Source organism: Natator depressus, chromosome 8 (genome assembly GCF_965152275.1).
Source record: "Natator depressus isolate rNatDep1 chromosome 8, rNatDep2.hap1, whole genome shotgun sequence".
NCBI lineage: Eukaryota > Metazoa > Chordata > Testudines > Cheloniidae > Natator > Natator depressus.
The window spans coordinates 7,753,656-7,779,708 of record NC_134241.1 but is presented as its reverse complement, the minus strand read 5'-3'; the positions used below and the strand labels follow the sequence as shown (position 1 = coordinate 7,779,708).

General features: G+C 42.2%; 1 protein-coding gene across 2 annotated transcripts; it reads left to right on the top strand.

Annotated features, from left to right (window-relative positions):
• The first annotated feature begins 47 nt into the window (after positions 1 to 47).
• Positions 48 to 25,836, top strand: MAML1 (mastermind like transcriptional coactivator 1). Of its 2 annotated transcripts, none has more exons than XM_074960338.1 (5): positions 48 to 419; positions 11,081 to 12,499; positions 16,839 to 17,099; positions 20,282 to 20,393; positions 23,824 to 25,836. In XM_074960338.1, exons 1-5 carry the CDS (start codon positions 48 to 50, stop codon positions 24,810 to 24,812), a joined length of 3,153 nt encoding a protein of 1,050 aa, XP_074816439.1. In that variant the 3' UTR covers positions 24,813 to 25,836. The 2 variants fall into 2 exon arrangements, with proteins under 2 accessions (XP_074816439.1, XP_074816438.1); XM_074960337.1 differs by having other exon boundaries at positions 11,078 to 12,499.
• The last annotated feature ends 217 nt before the right edge of the window (positions 25,837 to 26,053 follow it).

Below are 26,053 nucleotides of genomic sequence, written 5' to 3'. Positions count from 1 at the left end.
GGCGTGAGGAGCCGGTGAACGGCGGCGGCCCCCTCGGTCCCCGGCCCATGGTGCTGCCCCCCTGCCCCATGGCGGAGTTCGTGGTGCCGCGGCACAGCGCGGTGATGGAGCGGCTCCGCCGGCGCATAGAGCTGTGCCGGCGGCACCACAGCGCCTGCGAGTCCCGCTACCAGGCCGTGTCCCCAGAGCGCCTAGAGCTGGAGCGCCAGCAGACCTTCGCTTTGCACCAGCGCTGCCTGCAGGCCAAGGCCAAGCGGGCCGGGAAGCACCGCCAGCCTCCCCCGGCGCCGCCGCCCGCCGCTCCTCCTCCTCCTCCTCCTGCTGGGGTTGCGGGCAACGCCGACAGGACCGGAGCCAACGGCCTCGACACTGATGCCGCGAGCAGTGAGCAGCACGGCCGCAGCAGTACCTTGATCGCGGTAAGGAGCAGCTCGTTCCCGAGCGGGCCCCGAGGTCGGGGTGGACGAGAGCGTGCCCAGCTGGCCCAGCTACTTCCCTGTCCAGGCTGGGAGAGGAGAGAAACCCTCCAACCTTTCTAGCGTTGGAATCGTGGCCCATACTGGAGGTAGTCTTACATTGCTAGGTCCCTGTGCAGTTCCTACTGAAACTTAAGTGATTGGGTAGTCCTGCCCTGACTGCCATCCTCCTGCATTGACAGCGCATGCAGAAGCGGCCAGCAACGGATATGGAAGGGACAGGAGTAACTTCCATTTAGAACAATCACAGGTGTTTTAGCAGCTTAGAATTGTGCTCCGGGTGGCCTGGTTATTTGTGGTTCTGGCAAATTGACTCTATAGTTGTCTCTGCAGGAGCAACCCGGGTAGTACTTGTTCTGTGACTGTTTTCATAGTTGTATTGGAAGTGAACAAGAAGGGAGATTGAAGCTGTCAGGCACTGGTCAGCGGTTCTAGTTGGTTGATAAAGACGGTTCTTACTAACTAGACGTTTTCTGCTTTTCAAAATAGTGATATCCATTAATACTACACCACGCTGCAAAGAACTAAGTGAAGTGGTACTAAAAAGGCAGCTTGTTATTTGCCACTTTTTCTGCTGGATTTGAGCTAATATTGGCCAATACAGTGATCCCACTCCACCCATTTAAAAATGGCTTGATTTTCAGAAGGATAGCCTTTCTCTTCTCACTAGCACTACTGGTTGTGACGGTGTACTGTAAAATAATATTTTAGGTGCATCAGTATAGGTGGTGGTTAATTTGTTCTGGGCTCTTTAAGGTGGTCTGTGTGATGGGGCCACGGAGCAGGGAAATGCAGTGTAGCAGAACAACTTTTTAAAAGTGACCCAGTGTCTTCATAAAAAAGTAAAGTTTCTAAACTGTACCCAAAGTCCATCATAAAACTATTATCCTGAGCTGCTTTCAAGATGCCTCTTGGCATTAATTGGGCACCTGTCCAGTTATGTGCATATTTAACGTCACATTTTTATGTAAGATAAATGGCTTGGAGGAATATTCACCAGGACCCATTTATAGATGGTTGATTGAAGTCACAGCCAAAAGCAGTAGTCAGAAAGTTGTCTTTAACTTGCCTTTGGGATTTGGAAGTGAATTTTCCAAGGGTAAAATCTGGCGTGTTGGAAGTATCAGTGAGCTGTTTAATGCTTTTTATTTTATTTTATTTTTTATTTTATTTAAACAAACAAACAAAACCTTTTGTGTTATGCAGGCCACGCTGAAGTTGTGGAATGCAGTATAGTTTGTTTGGTTTCCTGAGCACTGATCAAATCTAGATAGAAAAAGAGGACCTGATTCACCATTTTTTTTACACCTTGTATAATGACTTATCCAAGTGAAAAAAGGATGTAAAATGCTATCAAATCAGGAATGTCTAGTCGCACCAATGGTAGCATTTTATGCTCATTGTGTACGGGAGTATATGACTACCTAAGACAAGAAGAATCAGTCACAATGAATTAGCCTTTAGTATGACTATGATTACAAACTTGCATTTTTCATGGTTGTAGTGTGAACCACAAGTATCGCTTGAGTGAATCGTTATTTTATCTTATAAGTGGTGGGGACACATGTCTTTCTGATGATTTCTTTGGATCTTTGTGTATACCTTGCCCCTTCTGAAGGAAAAAATCCTTATGATTGAGTCAAAAACTTCACACAATAGAAGAGGAGAAAAATCCTTGAAAGAAGGAACAATTTGTACTTTCTTAATGAGAATATCTATATCACTTCAGGGAGACTTCGCTTAGCAGGCTGAGTCTTGAATGAAGATTTTGTGGTGGAACCCAGGATTTAAATGCCTGTTTTGTTGATCATAAAATTAAGGCTTTTGCTTGCTTTGCATCTGGACTTTAAGGATTCACACTTGTGGCTCGTTCAGTTCATTAGATAATATAGATTAACACACTGAATCCACTTGCTTAGTACACTTCTTCATACCAAACCTCTGAAAAAATGTCTTGATTCACTGCTGACATTTGTTTTAAGTTGCTCTGTATGTGGATTTCATCTCATTAGCTTGCATTATAATGAGGACTCTAAATTCCCCCAAAACAGTGTGGTTTTGAAGTGCACTGCGCATCTGGGGAAGCCCTTCTTGTACAGGAAGCTGCCTCCAACTGTTGATTTACACAACAGAGGAGGCCTTTAGTGTATGAATGACTGTTCCTTGTGCTGGCCTGTTGCTTCTTTCCTAGTATACATGACTGTAAGATAAGTTGCTGATACTGCTTCATCTTGTTACTTGGTTATATAGTTGGATTACTTAGTAATTCAACTAAAACAATCCCTTTTTGTATGTTGCTTATTTCAGTTCTTTGGTGTAGTCTGTACTACTTTAACCCAGATCCTGATGTTTCACCACCAAATATCAAAACTGAGCATGCTGTGTGTGGGAGGGGGTGGAGTATTGTCTGGAATGTTCACTAAACCTTTGGTTTCACAATAAAATTATTTTGTGTTTAAAATATCTTGGGCATGTTCCTTTCAAAATAATGTATGTTAAGCCATTAACCAGGTAATACACCAGCCAATGCAGCTGCTGAGCTACATGGAACTTTTTTGAGAGAGATCCATATAAAACATTTTCTAGAAGGCTTTGCTCTGTATAGTGCTATTTTCATTTAAAGCTAATGAAATGTAGATGTTGGTCTAAAAAAAAAAAAGCCACTCATAATAAAAACGCAGGTGAGCTGCCAAGCTGTATAGCATCTGATGACCTATAATGAAAGGACATTTCTGAACAGCTGTATTTATTTGCTTGTGAATTCCAAGATGCTGTGTGTACTCGACAGCAGTTCAGAATAGTAAAAGGGGAGCAATGGGAGCACCTTCATTTCTTTTTTGGTATTTTATGGGGTGGTGATCCCCACATGGGACAAAGTTAGAAGTCAAGTGCTTTGTCTGATAGTTATTTCTTTGTCTGGTTTCAGGGTCTAAAACAATCTTGGGGCATAATCAGAAATGTGGGTCACTTTAATCCTTTGTTTGTTTGCCAGGATGAATATGCTGTGATACAGAAATACTTCTAGCTGAGGGTGTGTGCTACCTAAGCTTGTCCTCCAGTTTTTAAAAAAAAAAGAAAAAAAAAAAAAGGAAACCATGCTTAGTTTCCTCTTTTCCTTAATGTGAGGCTTTTTTAAGGTTTTAAAATTTCCTTTAAATAGAAACATCAGATTTCCATTTCAGTCTTAACTATTTTCTTCCTTATGAAGGCAAGCGTTAGTATTTGGATAACTGGGTGTCCCTCATGCTAATCCTGTGTTTCAGAAACCTAGACATTATAGGTCATATAGCACACCTCCTCTTTTCCTAATTTCCAGTCTAGGACTGCTGCTTTCAGTTTCTTCCAGTGTTTTAAGGTAAACTTCCTTGTAAATGTCTATAGTCTGTGTGGTGGTGGTGGTGGGGTTTCTTCCATTTCCTTAGAAAGACTTTAAAGTAGACTCAAAATCTCACTATTAGGAAGTTTCTTCCTGATATAGATTTGGGAAGAATTCAAAGATTTGGATTTTTATCTCCACTGCTTATTTCATGTTGTGCTCTCCTAGCCAGGAGACCAACCATCATTAAACAGACCTGCTTACACATTTCTTATGACTTGCTTTCATCAGCGAACAGCTGTTGTACAGGTGATTTACTTTTTCTAGTCTTGCCTCAAAACCTAGAATTGTATTTCTACCGTGGCCAGGAAAGCTCAGTTTGATTGTCTGTTATGGGAAAGATTCTTGTTAAATCTTAAAATCACACAATATAGTCTTTCGCAGCTGAGCAGTTAGTTGGGTGTGATATGAAGAGATGTTGTTACACTTAAAATGACCTCTCTGCTCTGTTTAGCCCCAGTGAAGTAAAGGTGTCCTAGATTAGAGCTCTGTGTGGGATTATTTTTTTAATCCCGCTCCTGTTCTGCCCTGCAATACCCGCTCCCACTTGCTCCTGCATTGTTTCTTGCATTTTTATCCTGCTCCCACCTGCAAAAACCTAGATTCTGCAAGAGGGACAGATTCCCCCATGCTACTACAAACAACGAGCCCCAGAATGGTCAGTTAATATATTGTGTATATATAAATAAATAGAATTCAGACACAAATTTTACCACTAAAAGAATAAAATAAATCTTGCTTAAACATGTTAAAAAAACAACAACTTTAACTCCTGTTATAATAGACATCAAATCTTTCTATGCCTTGCTTAAATTTAAATATTAAAACCTTTATTTTAAAAAAAGAAAAACTTGCTTTACATGGCTGAAATTCTATTTATGACAAACCGAGAGATTGTGTTTTCCTGCAAATTACCACAGTGTATGCGATATTTTTTTTTTCTGTTCACAACAAAGTACATTTTACCTGCTCCTATGGCACTGAGTCCTCCAGGACTTATGGGATCCAAGTCCCACTGCGGGGCTCTATTGCAGGTAAAAGATGAAGAGTTTTAAGCGAAAATAAGATTGACACAAAGTAAAATAAAGTGGGGGAAACTGTATCTGTGTCCTGACTTTCAGGTCTAGAGTAGTAGCAGAAAATAAATGAAGTATTGTCTGGGTTGGACTAGCAAGGGTTCCTACCAGTGTTTTTGACAGGCTGTGTGCACAAAAAATTGCTTCTCTGCAAATTTTTGTGTGCGCGGTGTTTCGCCATGTACACGGGGTTTAGGATCTGTGCGCGCGCGCACACACGCACAGTTTAGAGGGAACAGTGGTTCCTAGTGTTGCAGTTTGACTTATTTGAAAACTTTTTTTGGGGGGGGGGGGGGGGCTGCGTTAGCTGTGTGTATGGAAGTCAGAAATCTGTGTTAATTATTTTTTTGGCCCTAAAATAGCAAAATATGACTAATTCTGCAATACTCTACTATAACAGTGTAGTGCTGTCTCACCATAATTACACCATTGCCATCGTCTGCTGACAAGTCTGATAGTTTGTTGCCAAACAACTCAAGCAGGTTTTTTGTCTGCTTTTTCTTGGCACAAGTTATTGCGGTGTGCTTAAAACACTTTTTTATTGGATTGCTAAGGCCTGCAGTGGTGTTTCCTAAACTGTAAAGAACTGGGAGTGATCAGTGCTGCTGAAGTTCAACTTAGGTGGAGAACCTAGCATTGCTGCTTAAAGCATAGAGGTTTTGATTCAACAGAACAGTTCCTGTAGCAGAAGCTGCCTTTTGTGAATAATACAGGTGCTTACATTTTTATACATACACATCTGTAGCTGTTCTTCACTACAGCATGGTGCCTCCCAAACACACACATTTTTTGGAATGAAAGTAAAAGTCAAATTAAAATTAGTCCAGTGTTGTGGTTCTCTGACAGCCTGGTGAGCATTCCAGGGTATGGGAACAGATCTGGTAATAAAATGCTTTCTTTGAAAGAAGCAGAACATAGTTATAAAAGCTGTTTATATTTCAGTCATCAAAGTGAGTAGAGAAATTCTTAATGTATGGTATTAACAAGAAAATCATTTTAAATACTTTGTATTTACTCCCAGACCATGACCTCTGATAATGCATCTATTTCCACCTCACGAGGTTACCTCTTGGGTAAGATTCAGCCATTGCCCAAGCAGACAGGGATTGTCTTATTATATGTTTGTACAGGGCCTAGCACAATGAGACTCTGATCTCAGCTGGAGCTTGTAGGCACTACTAAAATAGTAATACTTCTAAAAATATTTGTCATCAGTTGCTCATAACCTTGGTTTGGCACAGGGAGATAAACACTTATTTCTTAGAGCATGCTTATTACTAATTTGTTGATTTGGGGCAAAACTACATTGTATTTTTTCTAGATCAGTACATCAGTACATTTTCTAGATCAGATTTTTTTCTAGATCTAGGATTGCTGACTATACACACATCAGATACACAAAATAAACACACACAACCCACAAATTTGTATTAACCTTCAAGTTATAATACTCAATATTAGTATAACAAAGTACAGAATTTTCAAAAATAGGATTTGACTGTCCCTTTAATATCTAATGTAGTTAGGTAAAGAGACTGTCCCTACTATTTTGAAATTACTGTTAAATGTGAGAGCCACACTTTATTTCTAGTCTCCAATTTAATAATGTTGAAGTAAAGCTGATCTACATAAGGGATGCCAATTTGAAATCTAAACAGTTTCAAATAATGATTAAAAGTCAGGTACTACAGTGGGTTTCTGCTAATTTTTGTGACTTTTGCAATAACATTTTCCTGTTTTAAAAAACGCATTTTCCCTGTTGCTGTGACAGACATGGACAAACAGGAAACTGAGTATATATGGCAAATACTATCAAATGTGCGAGGTACACAAACTGAAGAAAGAGGACTATTTTTCTTAAATCTTTTTGCTGAATAACCCAATGTGATACTTCCAACAATAGTACATAAAATTTGTTCAGCCAGAAGAGAATTTTTTTCTCCTCACCATAAGTGATGCTGTTCTAAAGATTTGATCTCTGCAGATGGATGTGTAACGGGTGGGTTTCCAACTCTTCCTACTTCTAGAGTCCTGAGGCCCTCCCAGTTGTCCTTATTTGATTTCTCCATTAGTTTATGATCACCATTCCCCTGAAGGCACTATATACTAGTAGTCTACTTTTCTAGGAGGGCTTGATGAGCCTTGCTTCATTGAAGCTAAACTGATGGGTTAAAGCCTTGTCCATGCTTTTCCTGTTGGCTGTGAGGTTGCTGCAATGGTGCAAACTCCTAATGTAGATGCAGCACACCAATGTGCAAAGTGACGTGCTTGCAAACAGAAATGCCATTGTAGGTAAGGCCTAAGTCAATTTAAAGGGGGAGAGAAATCAGACTTAGAAATCCAACTCTGGTCTCATGTGAATGGGAAAACACTGGTTCCTATTGTTTTATTGATTAAATCAGTGGTCCCCAAACTTTTCCTCTTGTGCACCCTCCTCCCCTCCCCCGACTAGCCAGTAATGGAATCCGTCCACAACCCCCCTCTGTTACAACACAGTTGGTTCAGCAGAGGTGATTGGGCTGAAGGTGGAGCTGGGGGAGGATAAGGAATGAGGGCAGAACTGACTTGAGGGTGGAACTGCGGCTGGGGCCAGAGCAGGGTGGCACTCCTTCCCCCACTCCCTTTGGGGGCTGTCCAGGCCCTGCTGCCTGTGTTATCGTCCCATCCCCCCCCTCCCCCCAGAATTTTCCTCTGCACGTCCCCTAGGGAGGTGCGCCTCACAGTTTGGGGATCACTGGATTAAATGGATTGATTGTGCTATGAACAACTAGCAAGAGCAGCATGCCAAAAGGCCACTGCACTTAACATGATGACAATGGCCAACATACCTAAACAGTCTAAACGGCTTTTCTTACACACCAGCAAACAGTGTTTCTGTTCCTTTTGGGCTTTCATCATAATAGAACAGGATTTTCTTGCTTCAAGATCTTTGATTGGGCTGCTGATTGTTCATGGAGTTTGTTGACTGACTCATAACTCTCAGCTGCCAGGATTTTGTGAACTGGCTGTACTTGGAACTGCACCCAAGTAGTATAGGTCCTGTCACTGTACTTTGATTTGGCAAACACATCATTTTCTACTCGGCAGAATCCAAGACCTGATATGTGGAAAATTTTGTTTAGTCTTCCCTTCAGAAAGGAGATTACTCACCTTTGTCTTGTGGGGTATCTATAAGGCGACTATCCAACTTTATGAATTGGGAGGACTTTGGTTTCCATTACTACTTTTAACGTTCAAAGGCACAAATATTGACATACAGGAAAAAAAGGCTTTCGGCTGTTGGAAACTTTTGTAGTTATGTCTTGTCATTGGGGAAATCCATATATCCAAATGCACTCTTGGTTTCTTTAGAAGTAAAAAATAAACCAGCAAGAAGATGAAGTCAGTTAATAGCTTGTTATAAGCCCAAACCCAGTGTCTTGCTAACAGATCTCTCTTGGGCTTAAACTTTGTGCATTGATGCCAACAATAACAAATATGTAGGCAATTTTTTCTGCAGCATCTGTACAGGATGCTGTATACAGGCCCAGATGTCTTTAGAATGTCCTCTGACTTTGATAAGGGTAAGCAAGATGTTAAGTATCTTGATGAATTCTTAAGAATCAACTTACCGCACATACACACTCTTAGTAATTTTATGAAAGGTAAGTTTTTGTTTTTAAATTTACTCCACTTTGGAGCAAAGATGCAAGTACAGCTTGAGGTGAGAAAGTGTTTTTTCTTGGACTGCCTCCATGATTGTTACTTTTTGTGGTCAGATATCTGAGCACTAACAAAATCATTTTAACACTAGTGTGCTTTCAAATGAATTGGAAGTTTCTAAAGTTTGAGGAGATACTATGAAAGATGTAAGGTATATGTTCTTAACATAAAAATTTGCTCCAACTATCGGAAGAATATGTTCAGTATTAAAAGTTCAATTACCACTTTTGGGTTTCAGCTCTTTCTGGAGATACAGACATGTGAGTATTGAGGGAGTGATGTCTAATGGTTTAAAGCAAAGGAGGATCCTATTTCGGATCTGAGCCACTGACTCGCTATGTGACCATGGGCAAGTTACTCAACCACCTTGTGCTTCAATTATCCCAGTTGGGAAACTGACTAAACAACAGGAAACATGCTGAAAGGCGAATATTGCATCTGTACTGTGCTTCTTGGTCAATTAAGTACGAAAAACAAAATGAAAGCAGAGCCAGGAGCATTTTCTAAAAAACCCAGATTTTTATCAAATGTATGTTTTTGTTTTCCTTATAGCCAAGGCTTGAAAAATTTACCCAACACTTCCTAGCCTAAGCTGTAAGCCTGCTCTTCAAGCCAAAATACACCAGTATCTCATGCTCATCCTCCAGCCTTACCCATTTGTGCCTAGTCTCCCAGTGGTCAGATACCTCTCCCAACCATTCTTAGGCTAGGGCTGGAAGATCCTGGTCTCCTGCTAGTTGAATTCTGTGCTTCAAATTAGAACATAGATCACCTCACCCATGCAGACATCAAAATAATCAGTGTTCCCTCCTAAAATCAATTGATACTTGGCTACCATTTTGATCTATTAACTAATGCTGCTATCCCTAAATCAGCATATGTTTCCTCCCAGATATGTTATGTAACTCTTTCCTCACACCTCCCCCCAACCCCCAAAACAATTTTTATTGACTCTGCTTGAGTGGTGGGAGACTGAGGTTTCCCTCCTCGTTATCTGGGCTCATCCCACTCAAGAACAGGGAGGAGAAGACTGAGTAGGGAGGCTCCATTTAGTGTATTTAAAAAAAAAAAAAGACTTTTTTCTACCGTATCAGAGAGTTCTTGTTTGGCTGACACCAGATAGATGTCTCTTGTGGGGATTCCGCAGCCATCCTTACTTAAGGCGGTGTGCAGGGGTCATCGTCATCCCGGATGACGGGGTGATAGCAGAAGCCTCCTAGCTCCAAACACGCAGCGCTCTGCTGCTGCAGTGTGTTTACACTAGGAGTTTGCATATAATATCCCAGTGTAGATGGCATTTATATTTTTAAATGAAGCTTTGTTTCTGAACAAGGTGATGCTTTTGCTGGGAAGGATTCCTGTTCACCCTTGGTGTGCGCAGGAGACTTTTCAAGCCTTGTTTAGTGTCATTGGTAGCAAGCTTAAAGATCAAGTGCTGCCAGAGGAGATAAGATGAACGGAGGGTCCCAAGCTTTTGTAATGACAAGGCTGACTAGATCTGATGCTGTTCCCTCTACTTGCTTCTAGATGGCACTATGAAATAAGAGAACTTGCATGTACAGTCTGATGAGACAAGCTAGCTATATAGGGTTAGTAATAAGGTGTTTGGTTTATCCATGGTGGTAGTATATATGCTAGGGAATTAAATCCTCTGGGAAGAAAATGTCACTCAAATTCATCCCAGTGTGATATAGGAACACTGATCAGTGTGCTTTGAATCATTTTTAGATAAGCATGAGTCATGAAGGTATTAATAGAGGGGTCAGTGTTGACACTAAACAAAACAATATGATTTGTGTACAAAGAATTTACAATGATGAGCTATTTACCTTAGCATATAAATGAGGCCACTATATAAATGGCTGCCTAAGAGCATAGCCAGACCTTCTCTCACCCCAAATACTTCTTACAGTTATCTATACAACACATCTCATCCAAAAAATAAAAATAAAACTTTAACGTGTATCAGTATGTTGGATTTCTGAAGAGGGAAAGGTTTAATAATTTCTATACACAATTTTTTCTCCATTGTCTCCTAGGTTTTAAATTCTTTAGCTTTTTTGCTTCCGTTGTTCAAAGCAGGAAGTTGCGATTTAAGACAATTTTAAAGGTCTAATCTAACAGTCTTTCTTGAGCAGAAGATTTCCTTAAGAAGATGGCTTGCAAAAGAGGTTGTTCATGGCAGAGGAAAGACCTATCTTCCATTTTTGTAAGCTGCTCTTGTGTTCAAGAGTTGTTGTGTTCAGCATATCTTGAAGTACTGAGTAAAATTGGTTGGTTCAGAAACATTCATTCATTATGAAGTGTGCCATTATAGTCGAAACTTTAGCTTTTGGATGTTTGAGGGTGGAAAGAGCTGGACTAGCTATTGATATGGTAGGAGATAATGGTCATATTGTAGTAAAACATATAAAACTAAAACACTTAAAATTGGCTTTTTTTTTCAGCAGCTCCATGAGACGGTGAAAAGAAAACTTGATAGTGCTGCTTCCCCTCAGAATGGAGATCAACAGAATGGGTATGGGGATGTGTTTTCTGTGTCCAAGAAATTACGTCGTGAAGATGGTCTTGGTGGGGTAAGTGGCTCCTCCAACGGCGTACCTCCTTTATCCCCACTACATCAACTTGACAAGAAATCTTCTGGTGGCGATACCTTACAGCTCAATGGAAAGCATTCAATGGGACTGGATAGCATCAATAAAAAGTGTCTTCCAGATGCTAACCTTCAGCTGAATGGACGTAGTGATGCTGATGACTCATTTCCTTTGGGTTTGAACAAAGAGCTCAAGCAAGAGCCAGTGGATGACCTTCCTTGTATGATTGCTGGAGCAGGCGGTTCTATATCTCAGAACAACTTGATGCCCGATCTTAATCTTAATGAGCAGGAATGGAAGGAGCTCATTGATGAACTTAATAGATCAGTGCCTGATGAAGACATGAAGGATCTATTTAATGAAGACTTTGAGGAGAAGAAGGATGCAGATTCTTCAAATTCAACTGCACAAACTCCATTGCCACAAGACATTAACATAAAGACTGAATTTTCCCCAGCAGCGTTTGAGCAGGAACAGCAGATGGGGTCTCCACAAGTCAGATCCACTTCTTCAGGTCCAACATTCATTGGAGCCTCCTCTGTACCTGTTAGTGCTGCTTCTCCAGCAGTTGGGGGCTCTCAGACTATGTTCCAGTCTTCCAGTCAGCCAGTGACTGAAAATCCTAACCAGTCCATGATGCAGGCATCAAACCAGTCTCAAAATGTGCAAAGGCCTTTACCCAATGTATTATTATCTGGACAGGGCACAGGAAATGCCAAAGAAATGTCCTCTGCTCACCAACTTCAACAGATAGCTGCTAAGCAGAAAAGAGACCAGATGTTGCAGAACCAGCAGCAGGCTTCACAAGTCCACCAAACCAGTCAGATGTCCAGCTGGCAGCAGTCTGGACCTTCTCATAGTCCACTGGGTGTCCCCTACACAATGGACAATCCCACCAGCCCTTCAGTTTACCAACAGGACTTCAATAACCAGAAACTCATAATTCCTAGTATGGCAAATAAGAGTTCTCCCAGGAATGGAGGCAGTTACCATGTGAATATGTTGAGTCATCAGCCAAACAGCCTGAACCAGAACTCTGTAAATAGCCAAGGCTCCATGCTAGATTATGGCAACACAAAACCTCTTTCACATTACAAAGCAGAGTGTGAGCAAGGAGTTACAGTACCTGGCCAGAACAAGACACCTATGTTGGCATATCTGCAGCAACGCCAGCAACCGCCACTGCCTCATATGAGTGAAGAACAAAATGGGATGTTCCTGATGAAGCAGAAGTCTGGAAATATTGCCTACAGACCTCTAGTACCACACAGCCAGGTAAATGTTATGGGCTGTTATCATTGTGAAGTAATAGATCTTGGAGTGCTGAGTGGGTAGGACTAGATCCAATTATCAGTTGCAATTATTTGGAAATACAGTTTACTGAATATCCTAATTTTCCATTCTAAAACAAGCAAAACCAAGACACGACCAAGGAAAAAGCATCTAGAAATAACCAAATTTTTCCTTGAGTATATTGTCTAATAGCTAGGCTGGTAAGATATATTTCCAACTTAATACACCATATGGAAACCAAATTCCTTAATATAAAAATCACTACAAAGTATTCAAGTATCTTTATGGATAACCATTTATCTAAAATAATTTCTTGTGTAAAACTTAAAAATAATTCTCAAAGAAACCTTACTTTTCCTTTCAATCAATGTCTCCTCGGGTGACTTGTTTGAAGACCTCCTTCCTTCTTGACTTCTGAGGGTGTTGCGGCTCATATGAATAGTTGGGGCCATTGGGAGAACAAATGGACTGTGTTTTAAGTGAAATCCCAAGGCTGATTATCTTAAATCTTAGATGTTGGAGAGGTTCGTATCCTCTCCCTTCCTCCACGCTCCCTCCGGTGGAAATTAACAGTGGTAACATTTGTCTACCTGAGGCAGTATTACTCCTGGGAGAATTCTGTGCCGATGTGCAACGCAGAATTTGCACAGAATTAATGTTGTGCTCAGAATTTCCTTTTCCCCTTGCAAATATGGGCTGCAGAGCTGCTGGCTGCCACTAGGGGTTGTTGGACCCAGCAGAGCACCCAGCTCTCAAATAGAAGATGTTGCTGTGGGGGAGGAGGAGCTGGAGGATTCCCAGCAGCTGCAGGAACGTGGCACCATGCAGGAAACTGGGACCCAGCATCAGGCTATTTCTCCCTCACACTCCCTCTAACCCCAGAGCCCAGGGATTTGGAATGTGTCAGCTGGGGGGTGCCAGGGTGGCTGGGCTCTGGGGAAGGGAGGGGGGTGTGGGTGTCTGGACTGGGGGAGGGGGGAGAAACAGGAACTGGGTTGTTGTAGGGGGTTTCTTTAACTCTCTAACCCTGGGGGGAATTTTGTGTGTCGTTACAGACCTAGTTGCTGACAGATATTTTGAAATAAGTTACCAAAATAATTGAAACTGCCATGATTATATAGTGTGTTGACAAATAAAATATGCAGAATTTTAAAATACTGTGCACAGAATTCTTAATTTTTTGGTGCAGAATTACCCCAGGACTACAATATGCAGAATAAAAGGTGACCTGCAAAGGAAAAAAAGGCGTTATTGTCCTCTTGCTTTATGGTGTACTAATGCTTTTTCCCAAAAGGCTTGTAGTGCTTGTTTTACGTTAAAAATTCCTGACTTGTCTACCCTGTTATTCCTGGAAGACTGCAGAACTAATAGGATACAAATACACAAATGGTATCATAAGTACAAATCTGTGCAATTGAGGGTGACTTGTCAGAATATTTAAAACTGTGGTGTTTAACACCTAGAACACAAATGCTTGTTGAACAGTTGAGAGAGAAGATCTTTTTTAAAAATGTAAAAGCCTGTCCCTCCAGCTAAAGGCTGTTAGAACTCTTAGTCCAGTAATATGGTCCTTCAAATCATGTCTTTCCTGTTTTTTGATTGAGGTAATCTTGATGCTTCTAAGGCAGGGGTAGGCAAACTACAGCTTGCGGGCCGGATCCGGCCAGCCGGCTGTTTGGATTCGGCCCTCGAGCTCCTGCTGGGGAGCGGGGTCTGGGGATCTGTGCGGCTCCCGGAAGCAGCGGCATGTCCCCCCTCCAGCTCCTACGCTGAGAGCTGCAGGGTCAGTGCCTGCAGACAGGGCAGCGCGCAGCAGAGCGGCCTGGCCGTGTCTCCATGTAGGAGCTGGAGGGGGGACATGCTGCTGCTTCCAGGAGCCGCTTGAGGTAATTGGTGCCCAGAGTCTGCACCCCTGAGCCACCCGCCCCTGCCCTCTGGAACCCTCGGTCCCAGCCCGCACCCTCCTGCACTCCAAACTCCTCATTCCCAGCCCCACCTAGAGCCTGCATCCCCAGTTGGAGCCCAGCCCGGAGCCCCCTCCCACACCCTGAACTCCTCATTTCTGGCCCCACCCCGAAGCGTGCATCCCCAGCCAGAGCCCTCACCCCCTCCCACACCCCAACCCCAATTTCGTGACCATTCATGGCCTGCCATACAATTTCTATATGCAGATGTAGCCCTCAGGCCAAAAAGTTTGCCCACCCCTGTTCTAAGGTAAAGACCAAGCAGAACTTTTTTTGTAAATCAGAGCTACTTTATGCTTCATAAAAAGCAAAGAAGGCATCATTCCAATTTTTTTCCTTCTAAGTCACCTTTAACATGGCACTGATAAAATGGGAGGAAGTAACACCTCAACAGCTGTTTTTTCATGTTTGCTGACTCGGGGCGAATCCACACCCTAATGTGCGTTGAAATAATGAAAGAAGTTAATTAAAACAGACCTAGTTAATTTGCTGCAAGTTTGTGTAGACCAGCCCTTATACACTGCAATATCAATTACTTTTGATTCACAGAATCTGATTAAACTGGGGAGTAGAGGAGCTGGCACCACACCACAGTATCTGACATTTTAATTTAAAAAAAAAAAAATTGTGTGAAAAATACTATAATCAAGATTAAAGCTGGGGTTGGAAGATGTCCGCAAGTAACCATAGGAACTGCCAATAAGACTTTTGATGTGGTTACCTGTAAAACTGTCAAAGCAGACTTAGTATTCGTCTTAGTTCTCTGATATTGTTGCTATTTTATAGGTAGCACTTATGTTCATTCAAGTCTCCTAAAAGAGCAGAGTTTCACACTGCAGTTTTCAGCTACGTGGAGAAAATACAAGAATATCAAACAGTAAATATTGGATGCTAAACTGAAGACCCAAACTTATCTCTGTACTGTTAGTCTGCTTTTTTGTTTTGTTTTGTTTTTTTAGTTAGCTCTTCTAGAGATCGTCTAATGGCTCAGGACATTTAAAAATCATGCTTTTGGACTATACATTTTGATGGAAAAAAAAAACTCTTCCCCCTCCCCTACTAAATACCACCAACTCCTTATTAACAATTTTATCTGGTTAACAATAATTCAGTTGTACAATCAGAAATTGAAAGAAGCAGGATTACTGTAATATTTTTGTTGGTATCTACTAAGTATAATTTCAGATTCAAATAGAATGTATCTCAAATTTGCTTTATGCAGTCTTCATTTGAAATCCTGCCATCCAAGTAAATGTAGAAAGTTTTGTACTTCACACTAGTTGTGGTATGCTGCGAGTAATTAATGTTGAATTAATAAGAGATATGACGCCTAATCAAGGAAGCAGAAGCCTTAGGTGGGGAGAGGATTATACTGGAAAGGCTATCTGCAGAATCGGGGGCTTAGTGGAGAATGCAAATGCTTACATGAGTAGTGCTGTAGAATTCAATGGCACTAATAACATGTATAGATTCTTGCAGAATTGGTATCTTGTATTGCTTAATCTCATCCTATAGTTCCTGGTAGTTTACTAAATTAAATTAATCTCTGTGTGCCTGTAATAAATCCCACATTAAGGTTATTTGGGAATACAATTAAAAATGTTTCTTCATTTCAAAAGAAGGTTCTGGGAGCACAGATGCATGTTGTACTTAATGGTTTACAACTTGCTGTTGAAAACAGCACTGAAGTTCCGGAGGCTTGAATAAAGATTAATAGTTAGTTCACTACATGGATATTAGCAGGATGTCAGAGTGGTGATTTGTGGATTTTTTTTTTTTTTCCTTCCCTTCACCTTTCTATTAATGCCTGGCAGTGTGCTCCTAGCTGTGTAGAAGCATACATAGGGCCATTCATTTGCGTGAGGCGGGGGGAAGTGTTGTAAATAAGATTGACACTGCAGTCTCCCTCCATGAATGTTGTGTAGCTCCAGATCTTCCTCTAATCACTTTATTCGTGCATGGCCCTTGCTACACATTTCTTCTTGGCCACCTCGTGTTTCTTTTTGTTTCCCAGGTAGTTAATCTGGCATTGTCACTGGTTAATCAGAAGCTTTATAGATTGAGAATTTAAAATATTTTGCTAGACTTGTTCTGTGTAAAAATGGAGTGTAAAACTTTATTAATCAACTGTGTGGAAACACAAAAATGGATATGGCTTGCCAAGTGTCTGTTTTCGTAGGGATATTGTTATGACTTGTGTCCTGTAAGAGAGAAAGTAATAGTACTTTGCCATTCTCTAGTTATGTAATCATTTGTCATGAGTGATGATCTTGCTGACCTGAATATGTTCATATAGTGCTTGTAGATTCAGTAGCACCCAAGCCACTCCTATAACTGATGTTGTTTATATTCTGCAGGATCAAAACCCTTCTCCCAGTGTTCCTCGTGTTCCTGTTTCTGTCCCAGGTCCTGGTGTCAGTGCTCAGGCTTCCAGTGTTTCCATGGCAGGTAATCATAACAACACAGCCTATCTCAGCAATCAGCAGCAAGCCGTGGTAATGAAGCAACACCAGATGTTACTGGACCAGCAGAAGCAACAACAAAAGCATTTGCTGATGGAGCAACAGAAGCAGCAGTTCCTAATGGGGCAGAGGCAGCAACAACTGCTAGCTGAACAGGTAAGAACAGCCATACTGGGTCAGACCAATGGTCCGTCTAGTCCACTATCCAGTCTTCTGACAGTGGCCAATGACAGATGTTTCAGAGGAAATGAACAGAACAGGATAATTATCGAGTTATCCATCCCCTGTTGTCCACTCTCAGCCTCAGGCAGTTGGACGCTTAGGACACCCAAAGCATGAAATTGCATCCTTGATCATCTTGACTAATAGCCATTGATCAAGTTATTCTCTATGAACTTATCTAATTTTTTTTTGAGCACAGTTATAGTTTGTCTTCACAACATCTCCTGACATGAGGTCCCCTGGTTGACTGGGCATTGTATGAAGTAGTACTCCTTTTATTTTAAACGTGCTGCCAGTTAATTTCTTTGGGTGACCCCTGGTTCTGGTGTTATGTGACGGGGTAAATAACACTTCCATGTTCGCTTTCTTCATACCATTCACAATTTGATAGACCTATATCATATCACCTCTTAGTCATCGCTTTTCCAAGCTGAAAAGTCCCCGTCTTTTTCATCTCTCCTAATATGGAAGTAGTTAAGCCGACAGGAGAGCTCTCTCCTGTCAGCTTAGAGCAGCTACATTAAAGAGCTTACAGCAGCATTGATGCAGCAGCGCCGCTTTAAACTCTCTACTGTAGCCATACCCTTAGTATTGGTTCCTTTAGCCATATTCCCACATTGGCACAGAGCTTGAAGAGTTTTTCTCCCTCACAGGAAGTCTGGCCCCTAAATAAGCATGCATGCCCAACTACAGGCCTCAGTCCTGTACCCTTGCTGAAAGGCCTTCAGGGCAATACCTTCAAATGCTTACCCCTCGATGTGAGTCCTTTTTCGTCCTTTCCTCTGCCTCACTCCAGCTCTCTCAGCTTTGGAGCCAAGGTAGCTTTTTAGTATAGCCTGGCAGTTGCATGATCTGGGACTACAACTTGCATCATTCTCTCCTAGAGACGGTCTCCCAGAATTCCCTGGCCATTCAAGACCAACCCCCCAGAAGAAAGGCCAGCGGTGCTTACTCTCAAATGTGCCTCTGACTGTGGCAGCACCCCTTTGGGTTTATGATCTTCAAAGAAAGCCTGAAAGGACTTTTTTTTTTTTTTTTTTTTAAATAATACCCTTCATTCCTTCCCCCCCCACGTCCCCTGAATGTCAACTCTTGGTTCCCTATTTTTACTGGTGGATTTGTTAGATGACTTTGATGTGGACTGGGAGCTTTCTCCACCAAATTGAAGAGGTAGGGTTGTTGAATCTTTAATGGAGAGCTTTCCTCCAGCTGAGTTAATGGACTGTTAAAACAGTCTTAAATAGTGAACAACATCACTAGTATTAGTTCTCTATCATAGCTAGAGAACTAGTAGGTTTCATGGTCTTTTAGGAAAACTGGGATAGGCAGAGGCAGGAAAAATCTTTAAAAACAACCTTTCAGTCTTCTTGCTACATAATAAAAAGAAGAAAATTCACTTTTCTGTTTTGCTGGGCCCCTTTAAAATGAGACACATTGATAGTGGAGGAAGTTGGGTAAAAGTGCATCTTTTCCCTGTAGTGTTTTCAGAAATGTTACTGAAAATGGCTATTTACTGAATATTAGAGAGGCAAGGTGAGTGAGGTAATATCTTTTATTGGACCAACTTTTGTAGGTGTGTGTGTGAGAGAGAGGCTTTTGAGCTTACACAAAGGTCTTCTTCAGGCCTATTTACTGAATAGGCATTGATTGAAAGACTGACATTCCAGTTTTCCTAGCATCTGAGAGCATTTAGAGATGCATTGCAGCAACTTCTAATGTGTGTTTCTGTCATCCTGGCTTTCAGTTTGTGCATTTTTTTTTCTGAGTTTATCAGAATTCTGTCAACTGCTATTTACTAATCTGCCCTCCTGTCCTTTCCTCTTTTAAATAAAAATTATTGCACTTGACTCCTGTAAAGAGAGAGTATTCTTCTGGGTTGGCTATACAGTAACTCCTCGCTTAATGTTGTAGTTATGTTCCTGAAAAATGCAACTTTAAGTGAAACAATATTAAATGAATCCAGTTTCCCCATAAGAATTAATGTAAATGGGGGGAGTTAGGTTCCAGGGAAACTTTTTTCACAAAACAAAAAACCATATATTTTTAATTTATATTTTTATATATAATATACATATATATGGGGTGTGTGTGTGTGTATATGTATAAGTTTTAAACAAACAATTTAATACTGAGCCCTGTCGTGTCCCCACCTGCTCTATATGGAGAAGGAGTAAGCAAGGGGAGGGGTACACCCTGACATTAACACTTCTCTCCCTCCCCCTGTGTACAGCAATTTAATACTGTACACAGCAATGATGATTGTGAAGCTTGGTTGAGGTGGTGAAGTTCGAGGGTGGGATATTTCCCAGGGAATGCCTTACTGCTAAATGATGAACTAGCATTCAGCTGAGCCGTCAAGGGTTAACTTGTTGTTAATGTAGCCTCACACTCTATAAGGCAACAGGAATGGAGTGAGGGGAGACAGAGACACACCCTGTGTGTGGGGAAGAGAGAGAGATGCGCATTGCCCCTTTAAGTATGCTGACACCACTCTAAGTACATTGCCTTTTTAAGTATATCAGGAAGTTGAGACAGCAGCTGCTGCCAGCAAGCTTTCTGTCCTGAGCCCTGTCGTGTCCCCACCTGCTCTGTATGGAGAAGGAGTAAGCAGAGGGAGGGGGACACCCTGACATTAGCACCTCTCTCCCTCCCCCTATGCACAGCAAGCAGGAGGATCCCGGGAGCAGCTCCAAGGCAGAGGGCAGGAGCAGCACACAGCAGTGTGGGGAGGGACAACTGAACTGCTGGCAACTGATAGCCTGCTGGGCGGCTGCTGCACAGGGAGCTGATAGGGGGGCTGCTGGTTCACCCTGGTTCCAAGCCCCCACCAGCTAGCGCCAACGGGCTGCTCTTCCTGCAAGCAGTGGACAAAGCAAGTGGCTGCCAAACGACGTTAGAAGGGAGGATTGCGCAACTTTAAATGAGCATGTTCCCTAATTGATCAGCAACAAAACAACCTTAACTGGGATGACTTTAAGTGAGGAGTTACTGTATAACGCTATTAAAGCCCCTATAGTTATCAGACCTCTGAATAAAGCATAGGTAGCTTTGAAGTCACACTTGAAATTAAGTGTTGATTCTCTTTTTTTCTAACTTTTGTACTGACGCTTTCGTAGGAAAAGCGGCATCAACAAGAGCAGCAGCTCCAGCGGCACCTGACCCGACCACCCCCTCAATACCAAGATCAGGCACAGAACCCTTACCAGCAGCAGGTTGGACAGTTCACAGGTAAACAAACATGGGATTTGAATTAATAATGGTGAAAAGAGATTGAAGACACCCTACTTTCATTCCCAAGGAGCAAAGTCCCTGGATTTCATAACTTGTTAATATTTTTTGTTCCCTTTTTTGTTACTCTTTAAATTGTTTTGATATATATTCTGACTTCAGTTGCTATTTAACGAAACTGCCTATCCCACATACATTAATTTAATGTTTTTATGCCAACTTAAGTATCCAACTCTTTAATACACCTCTAGGAATAAGTCTGTAGTGCTTGGATAAGGGATGGCATGAAAATTCTTAAATGTCTTTACATTTCCCCAAGGGTCCTTGGAGATCAAGTGACTTTCTCCTCCTTCCTCTTCCCATAGAGGCCCCAAATTATAGTTACCTTGCCTCCAATACATGAAGGATACAGCTCTTTCTGAAGCTGAACGTCATCACTCCCTGTATTCATCACAGGGCCTCACAAGAAAAACACAAGAACGTTTTTTCCCCACTTAAGAGCCCGAATTTTTTTGCATCCACAGCACTCTTATCCCTGCTGATTTGAGTGAGGAATATGAGCTCTGATCCTCTGCATTTTAGGGTGATAGTCTGCATTTATTTGTGGGGGTGAGGGGTGGAACTCGCTACATCTGTTAGCATATTAATGGTGGTAGCAAGAAGGTGTAATTTCCAGTCAGGTGGAATAGCATAACTGATGTGAAAACATTGGAGGCCAGTAATCACCCATCTTTTTGTACTGGAAAGAGACTTCCCCTGCATTGGGGCAAGAAACTGCTTTGAGTACAAATATGTCTGCAGGTATTGGTCCACTCACTTTATCTGGAGGAAAAAGAACTTAAAAAAAAAAACAAAACAAAAAAAAAACCCTAATTTCCTTCCTCCTCCTGCCCTGCTCTCCCCTCACCTCCAATATCCCCATTGAAGGGTAACTTCTTAATGTGGAAATATAAACAAGATACCATTATATTAACGATGCTGATGGATGGTAACCTGCAACATCTTAGTCAGTGATATGAAATGTGGCTTCTATGGCCAGGCAATTATTTTCCTCAAGATACGTAACAGAAGTAAGTTGATACAGGAGTAAGAGAGGAAATTCATGTACATCTATAACCAACAGGTATGTAGGATAGGTGGTGAGTATTGTCCCTCAATCTGAGCGTTGCAGTACTCATTTTTCCCCACCACTACCACCAGAAATGCAGTGGTAGATCAGTTAGAAATACTGAGCGCGTAACAATTTGCAAGAGTTACAACATTGTTAAAAACACCATTGGTTTTACCATATAGTCATGCTAACTATAGATATTTTATCACTGTTACATCCAGGCATATGTCCCTCCTCTTTGCTTATTAGCATGGCAAAAAATGGACTTCTGAACTTTTTTTTGATGGTATATTTCACTGATAACTTGTTTAATGCTTTGAAAGCCTTACCATTCAAACTATCTATTTTTTTGCACTTGAGTTCAAAAACATTCACCCCTAGCTTTTCTGGTAAGAGTGGCTGCCTCAGTTTAACAAATTTGAAAGAGGGACTTGGGCTCTTGGGACTCCTTTATATCTCATTGCAGAAAATGCATTGGAACTATTTCTAGGCATTTTTTTCTGTACACTTTCTTATGTATTCCTCTTGTCTATTTATATATTTTGGACTCAAACTGGGGGAGAGGGAGCTGTCATTCTGCATAAATGCTTTTAAGTAGAGTTAAAAAGAAGCTGCTGCCTTCGTGGTTTACTGAGCATATTGCTTATTCCTGTGATTATCATGTTTATATCAGTCTTGCATGTTGACGCATAGTGAATGCTTCAGTATGAAAAAAAGGTACTCAACTGAAAATAGATGTATTATCTAGGTTGAAAGTCCTAACATTCAAACTGAAACCGATAAAACAGATGCGTTATCAGTGAAAGAGATGATTTGGCATGTACCCTAATGATGAGTTAGACTCTTTGCATCCAGGCTAGATGAACAAGTTGGAGAGTCTGCCCTGCTTCTCAGCCTGATGCTATATTTCAGCATGTTGGCCCTCGTCTCCCAGTTTAGAGCTCTTCCACGGACATGAACTCTGATGTGAGGGACTTAGATCTTTATCTCATTAGCCCTGCAATAGGCACTTTGGGTCAGATTTTTAAAGGTCTTTAGGAGCCTAAAGATCCAAATAGGCTCCTAATGGGATTTTCAGAAGTGCCTCGATGCATAACTCCAATTGATTTCAATAAGAGTTAGATTCCTAGGTGCTTTTGAAAATCCCACTAGGCACCTGTCTGCATTTTTAGCAGCCTAAACACCTTTAAAAATCTGGCCCTTGTGATCTTGGTTTCTGCCTTCTCTAAAAGAAGTGGCATTCAAATTGCTGATGTTCTGTTATAATCACACCTGTGTATGTTGATCAGTAGCGAGCACTGACTTATGGGTAAGGCTATATTTTAGTCATGGGTATTTTTAGTAAAAGTCATGGACAGGTAACAGGCAGTAAACAAAAATTCACGACCTGTGACTAGTCCATGACTTTTACTATATACCCCTAACTCAAACTTTGGGTGGGGGTGTGGGGGGGCTAGGAAAGGGCAGCCAGATGCTTGGGGGGAGCAGGAGGGCGGCAGTGCTCCCTATCTGGATCCTTGCCTAAACACTCCCCTGCCCCCCCTCCAGCAGCAGCAGAGTTTGGGTGTGGGAAGGGGCAGGGGGTTGGGGCACAGGATGGGGTGATGCAGGCTCTGGGTGGTGCTTACCTGGGGGGCTCCCAGGAATAGGCAACATCCCCCTTGCTCAACTGCTTAGGCGGAGGCTTGGCTGCCTCTGCCTGCAGGCACCATCCACGCAGCTCCCATTGGCCACACTTCCCAGCCAATGGGAGCTGCAAAGCCAGCACTCTGGACTGAGGCAGCATGCAGATCTGCCTGGCCATGCCTCTGCCTAGCAGCTGAGTGAGGGGGATGTCACCGCTTCAGGGAGCCTCCTAGGTAAGTGCCGCTCAGAGCCCGCCTCACCCCGTCCCGTGCCCCAACCCCCTACCTTCTCCCACAACCAAACTGCTGCTGCTGGAGGCATGGTGGCCTGAGACTGCCCCAGCCGCAGTCAGTGCAACTGGTGCAGGGGCTACCTGAGCTGCCCCTGAGCCAGGTGCACCAGCCGCTGCAGAAGTCACTGAAAGTCACGAAATCCATGACCAACTCGCAGCCTTACTTATGGGGAAGTAGTTGGAAGCTTCTTTACTGACATACCACAAGACTGATCATATAGGGGAAGTTGTAATATAGAACTTTCCCATTTATATTCCGTGTGTGTATATGTGTGTTGTTACAATTATATCTAGTTAAATGCATCTACTACATATATGTGAAATAGCGTCTAAAGGTCTAGATAGGCTCTGGTTAAATTGAAATAAACAGTTAACGTAGTAAATATTGCTGTGTATTACAGGGTCATCTCCAGCCATGACCGGGGTAAGTAACTTAGGACAGTCCAACTCCAGCAGTCCACGGATGTTTTCTCAGACCCAGAACATGATTCAGATTGGACCTGGACACAGCTCTGTTCCTCCTCTCCAATCAGGCTCCAGTCAGCAGGATCGAGGTGTGACTCAGTACACTAGTATGCAAAACATTCAGCGAGGGGGGCTGTACAGCATGACATCTGGTATGACACAAATGATTTCACAGCATGCAAATCAAAGTGCCAACGGACAACTACAAATGCAAAGGCAGCCCAGCTTGGGTCAGGGCACTCCTGTTCCTGCTGGGTATGGGCAGAGCACCCTGGGAAACCCAAGCATTTCTCAGCAGCACAATAAGGGGGCACTGAATCCAACTATAGCCAAGCCACAGATGGCAAGAGTGCCAGCAGCTATTGGCACCCAAAATCCATCTTGGCAACACCAAGGTATGCCTAATATGAATAACCAGACACAAGGAAGTGGTGGCTTAGGGTCATTTACTGCCAGCTCCACTTTCCACATGCAGCAAACTCACCTAAAGATGGCCAACCAGCAGTTTGCTCCAGGGATGCCTCAGGTAAGCCTAAGCACCGGCAGATCAATGGCCTCCATGAACTCTGCTGTCTCTGGGCAGATGTTGTCATCTTTAGGTGCACAGCAGAGGACAAACCCACCTACCCAACAGCAGGTACCCTCGCAACAAGTCTTGCCTAGCATGAGCCAGGCCGTTCCAGATCTGACCTCTTTTGGCCAGAATCCAAATCAGCAACTGCCCAATAGAGCCAATCTGCACTGTACCCAAGGTTACTCAGTGAGGACCACCAGTCAGGAGCTGCCTTTTGCCTACAGTGGTCAATCAGGCAATAATGGACTACAGAGCTTGACTGGTGACACAGATCTGATAGACTCTTTGCTGAAAAACAGGACTTCAGAGGAATGGATGAATGACTTGGATGAGTTGTTAGGAACTCATTAAAATGGGGCTTGAGGGTTTTCTACTCTTATTTTTTTTAATTTCATGAAATATAAACTACACTTTGGACCAAAAACCTGTGGCATTGAAGAGACTTGCAGGCATTAGAGGTAAATGGTTGGGAAATGGACTGGAGCCGCTTCCCAACAGGCTTCGACACATAATGGTGCACCAAGCAGGTCTGCAGTGACAATGCGTTTATTTTTGTGGCATCTGTGGTGCACATTTGAACAGGTCAGGCAAATTTGTATGCATCCCAGTCAGCCCTTCAGAAATCTCACTTGCAGTGTTTTGAAACTTTTATTTTTAAATAATTAAAAATCTACAAAAATCCACAACAATGGTGCAGAAAGAAAGCAAATAAAATGGCAAGTATTTTGTGTTTAGGGCTTATTCTCCTGCAGCTAATACTTGAGTTGGTTATTGTTCCCAGCTTGGCATGCCATTAGCTACAGTATTGCCCTACCAAATTTTTTACTTCATTTTTGCCGGAGGAGAGGTTGTGCACCTCAGTACATTTGCAAAACATTCTTTATTTTGAGTCAGTTCTTTTTCCCCACCAGTGAAGTGTGTGCCTGTACTCTTAACAAGCAAGTGGTATTTCACAATAATATTTACCGCATTTTTTTCTGAATGCTGGTGATAGATGAAAGAAAGTGTTAAAACCTGGCCAGCTGGCCTAGGTTAGTGACTTCCTTAATGGATTGTGGACTCCCAAGCTCCAGTTTTCACTCTGTTGTGGAGGGACAGAGTTCTTGGCTTTTATCTTGCTCAGTTTATAGAGGGACTTTCTTATGGGAGAACTTTTCAAATATATCCGACTTAAACATAAACCAATTTAATTTGCACATTTCATCATAACTCACTTCCAAACTTAGCTGTGTTTAAATGAGGGCTTTGCCCCATCACAGCTCATCTTGTTTTACTGTTTGTTTCTACAGTGTATTCCTAATGTGGAATTTGTGAGATGAGTCTTCTCCAAAACTAAATACAGTAATGCCATAAGCACAAGATTTTGTCACTTTAGGATCAAGTGCATAAAAGCAGCACTGGGCTGAGAAGTGGAAAGTCCTTACTAAATGTAAATATCTGCAAGTAAATAGCACAGGGAGCCTGGAAAAATACTAACCTTGCTTCAAGGTTGTTCCAATGTGAAAATCTCCCACTTTCACAAACTGGCGGGGAGGGAGGGAGTATTTAGTTAGGTCAGGGGTTCTCAAACTGGCGGTCAGGACCCCTCAGGG

Coding starts and splice junctions, on each gene's coding strand:
- MAML1 (XM_074960337.1), top strand. CDS start 48: ATGGTGCTGCCCCCCTGCCCCATGGCGGAGTTCGTGGTGCCGCGGCAC. Junction 12,500..16,838: donor CTCTAGTACCACACAGCCAG/GTAAATGTTATG, acceptor TATATTCTGCAG/GATCAAAACCCTTCTCCCAG. Junction 20,394..23,823: donor GCAGGTTGGACAGTTCACAG/GTAAACAAACAT, acceptor TGTGTATTACAG/GGTCATCTCCAGCCATGACC.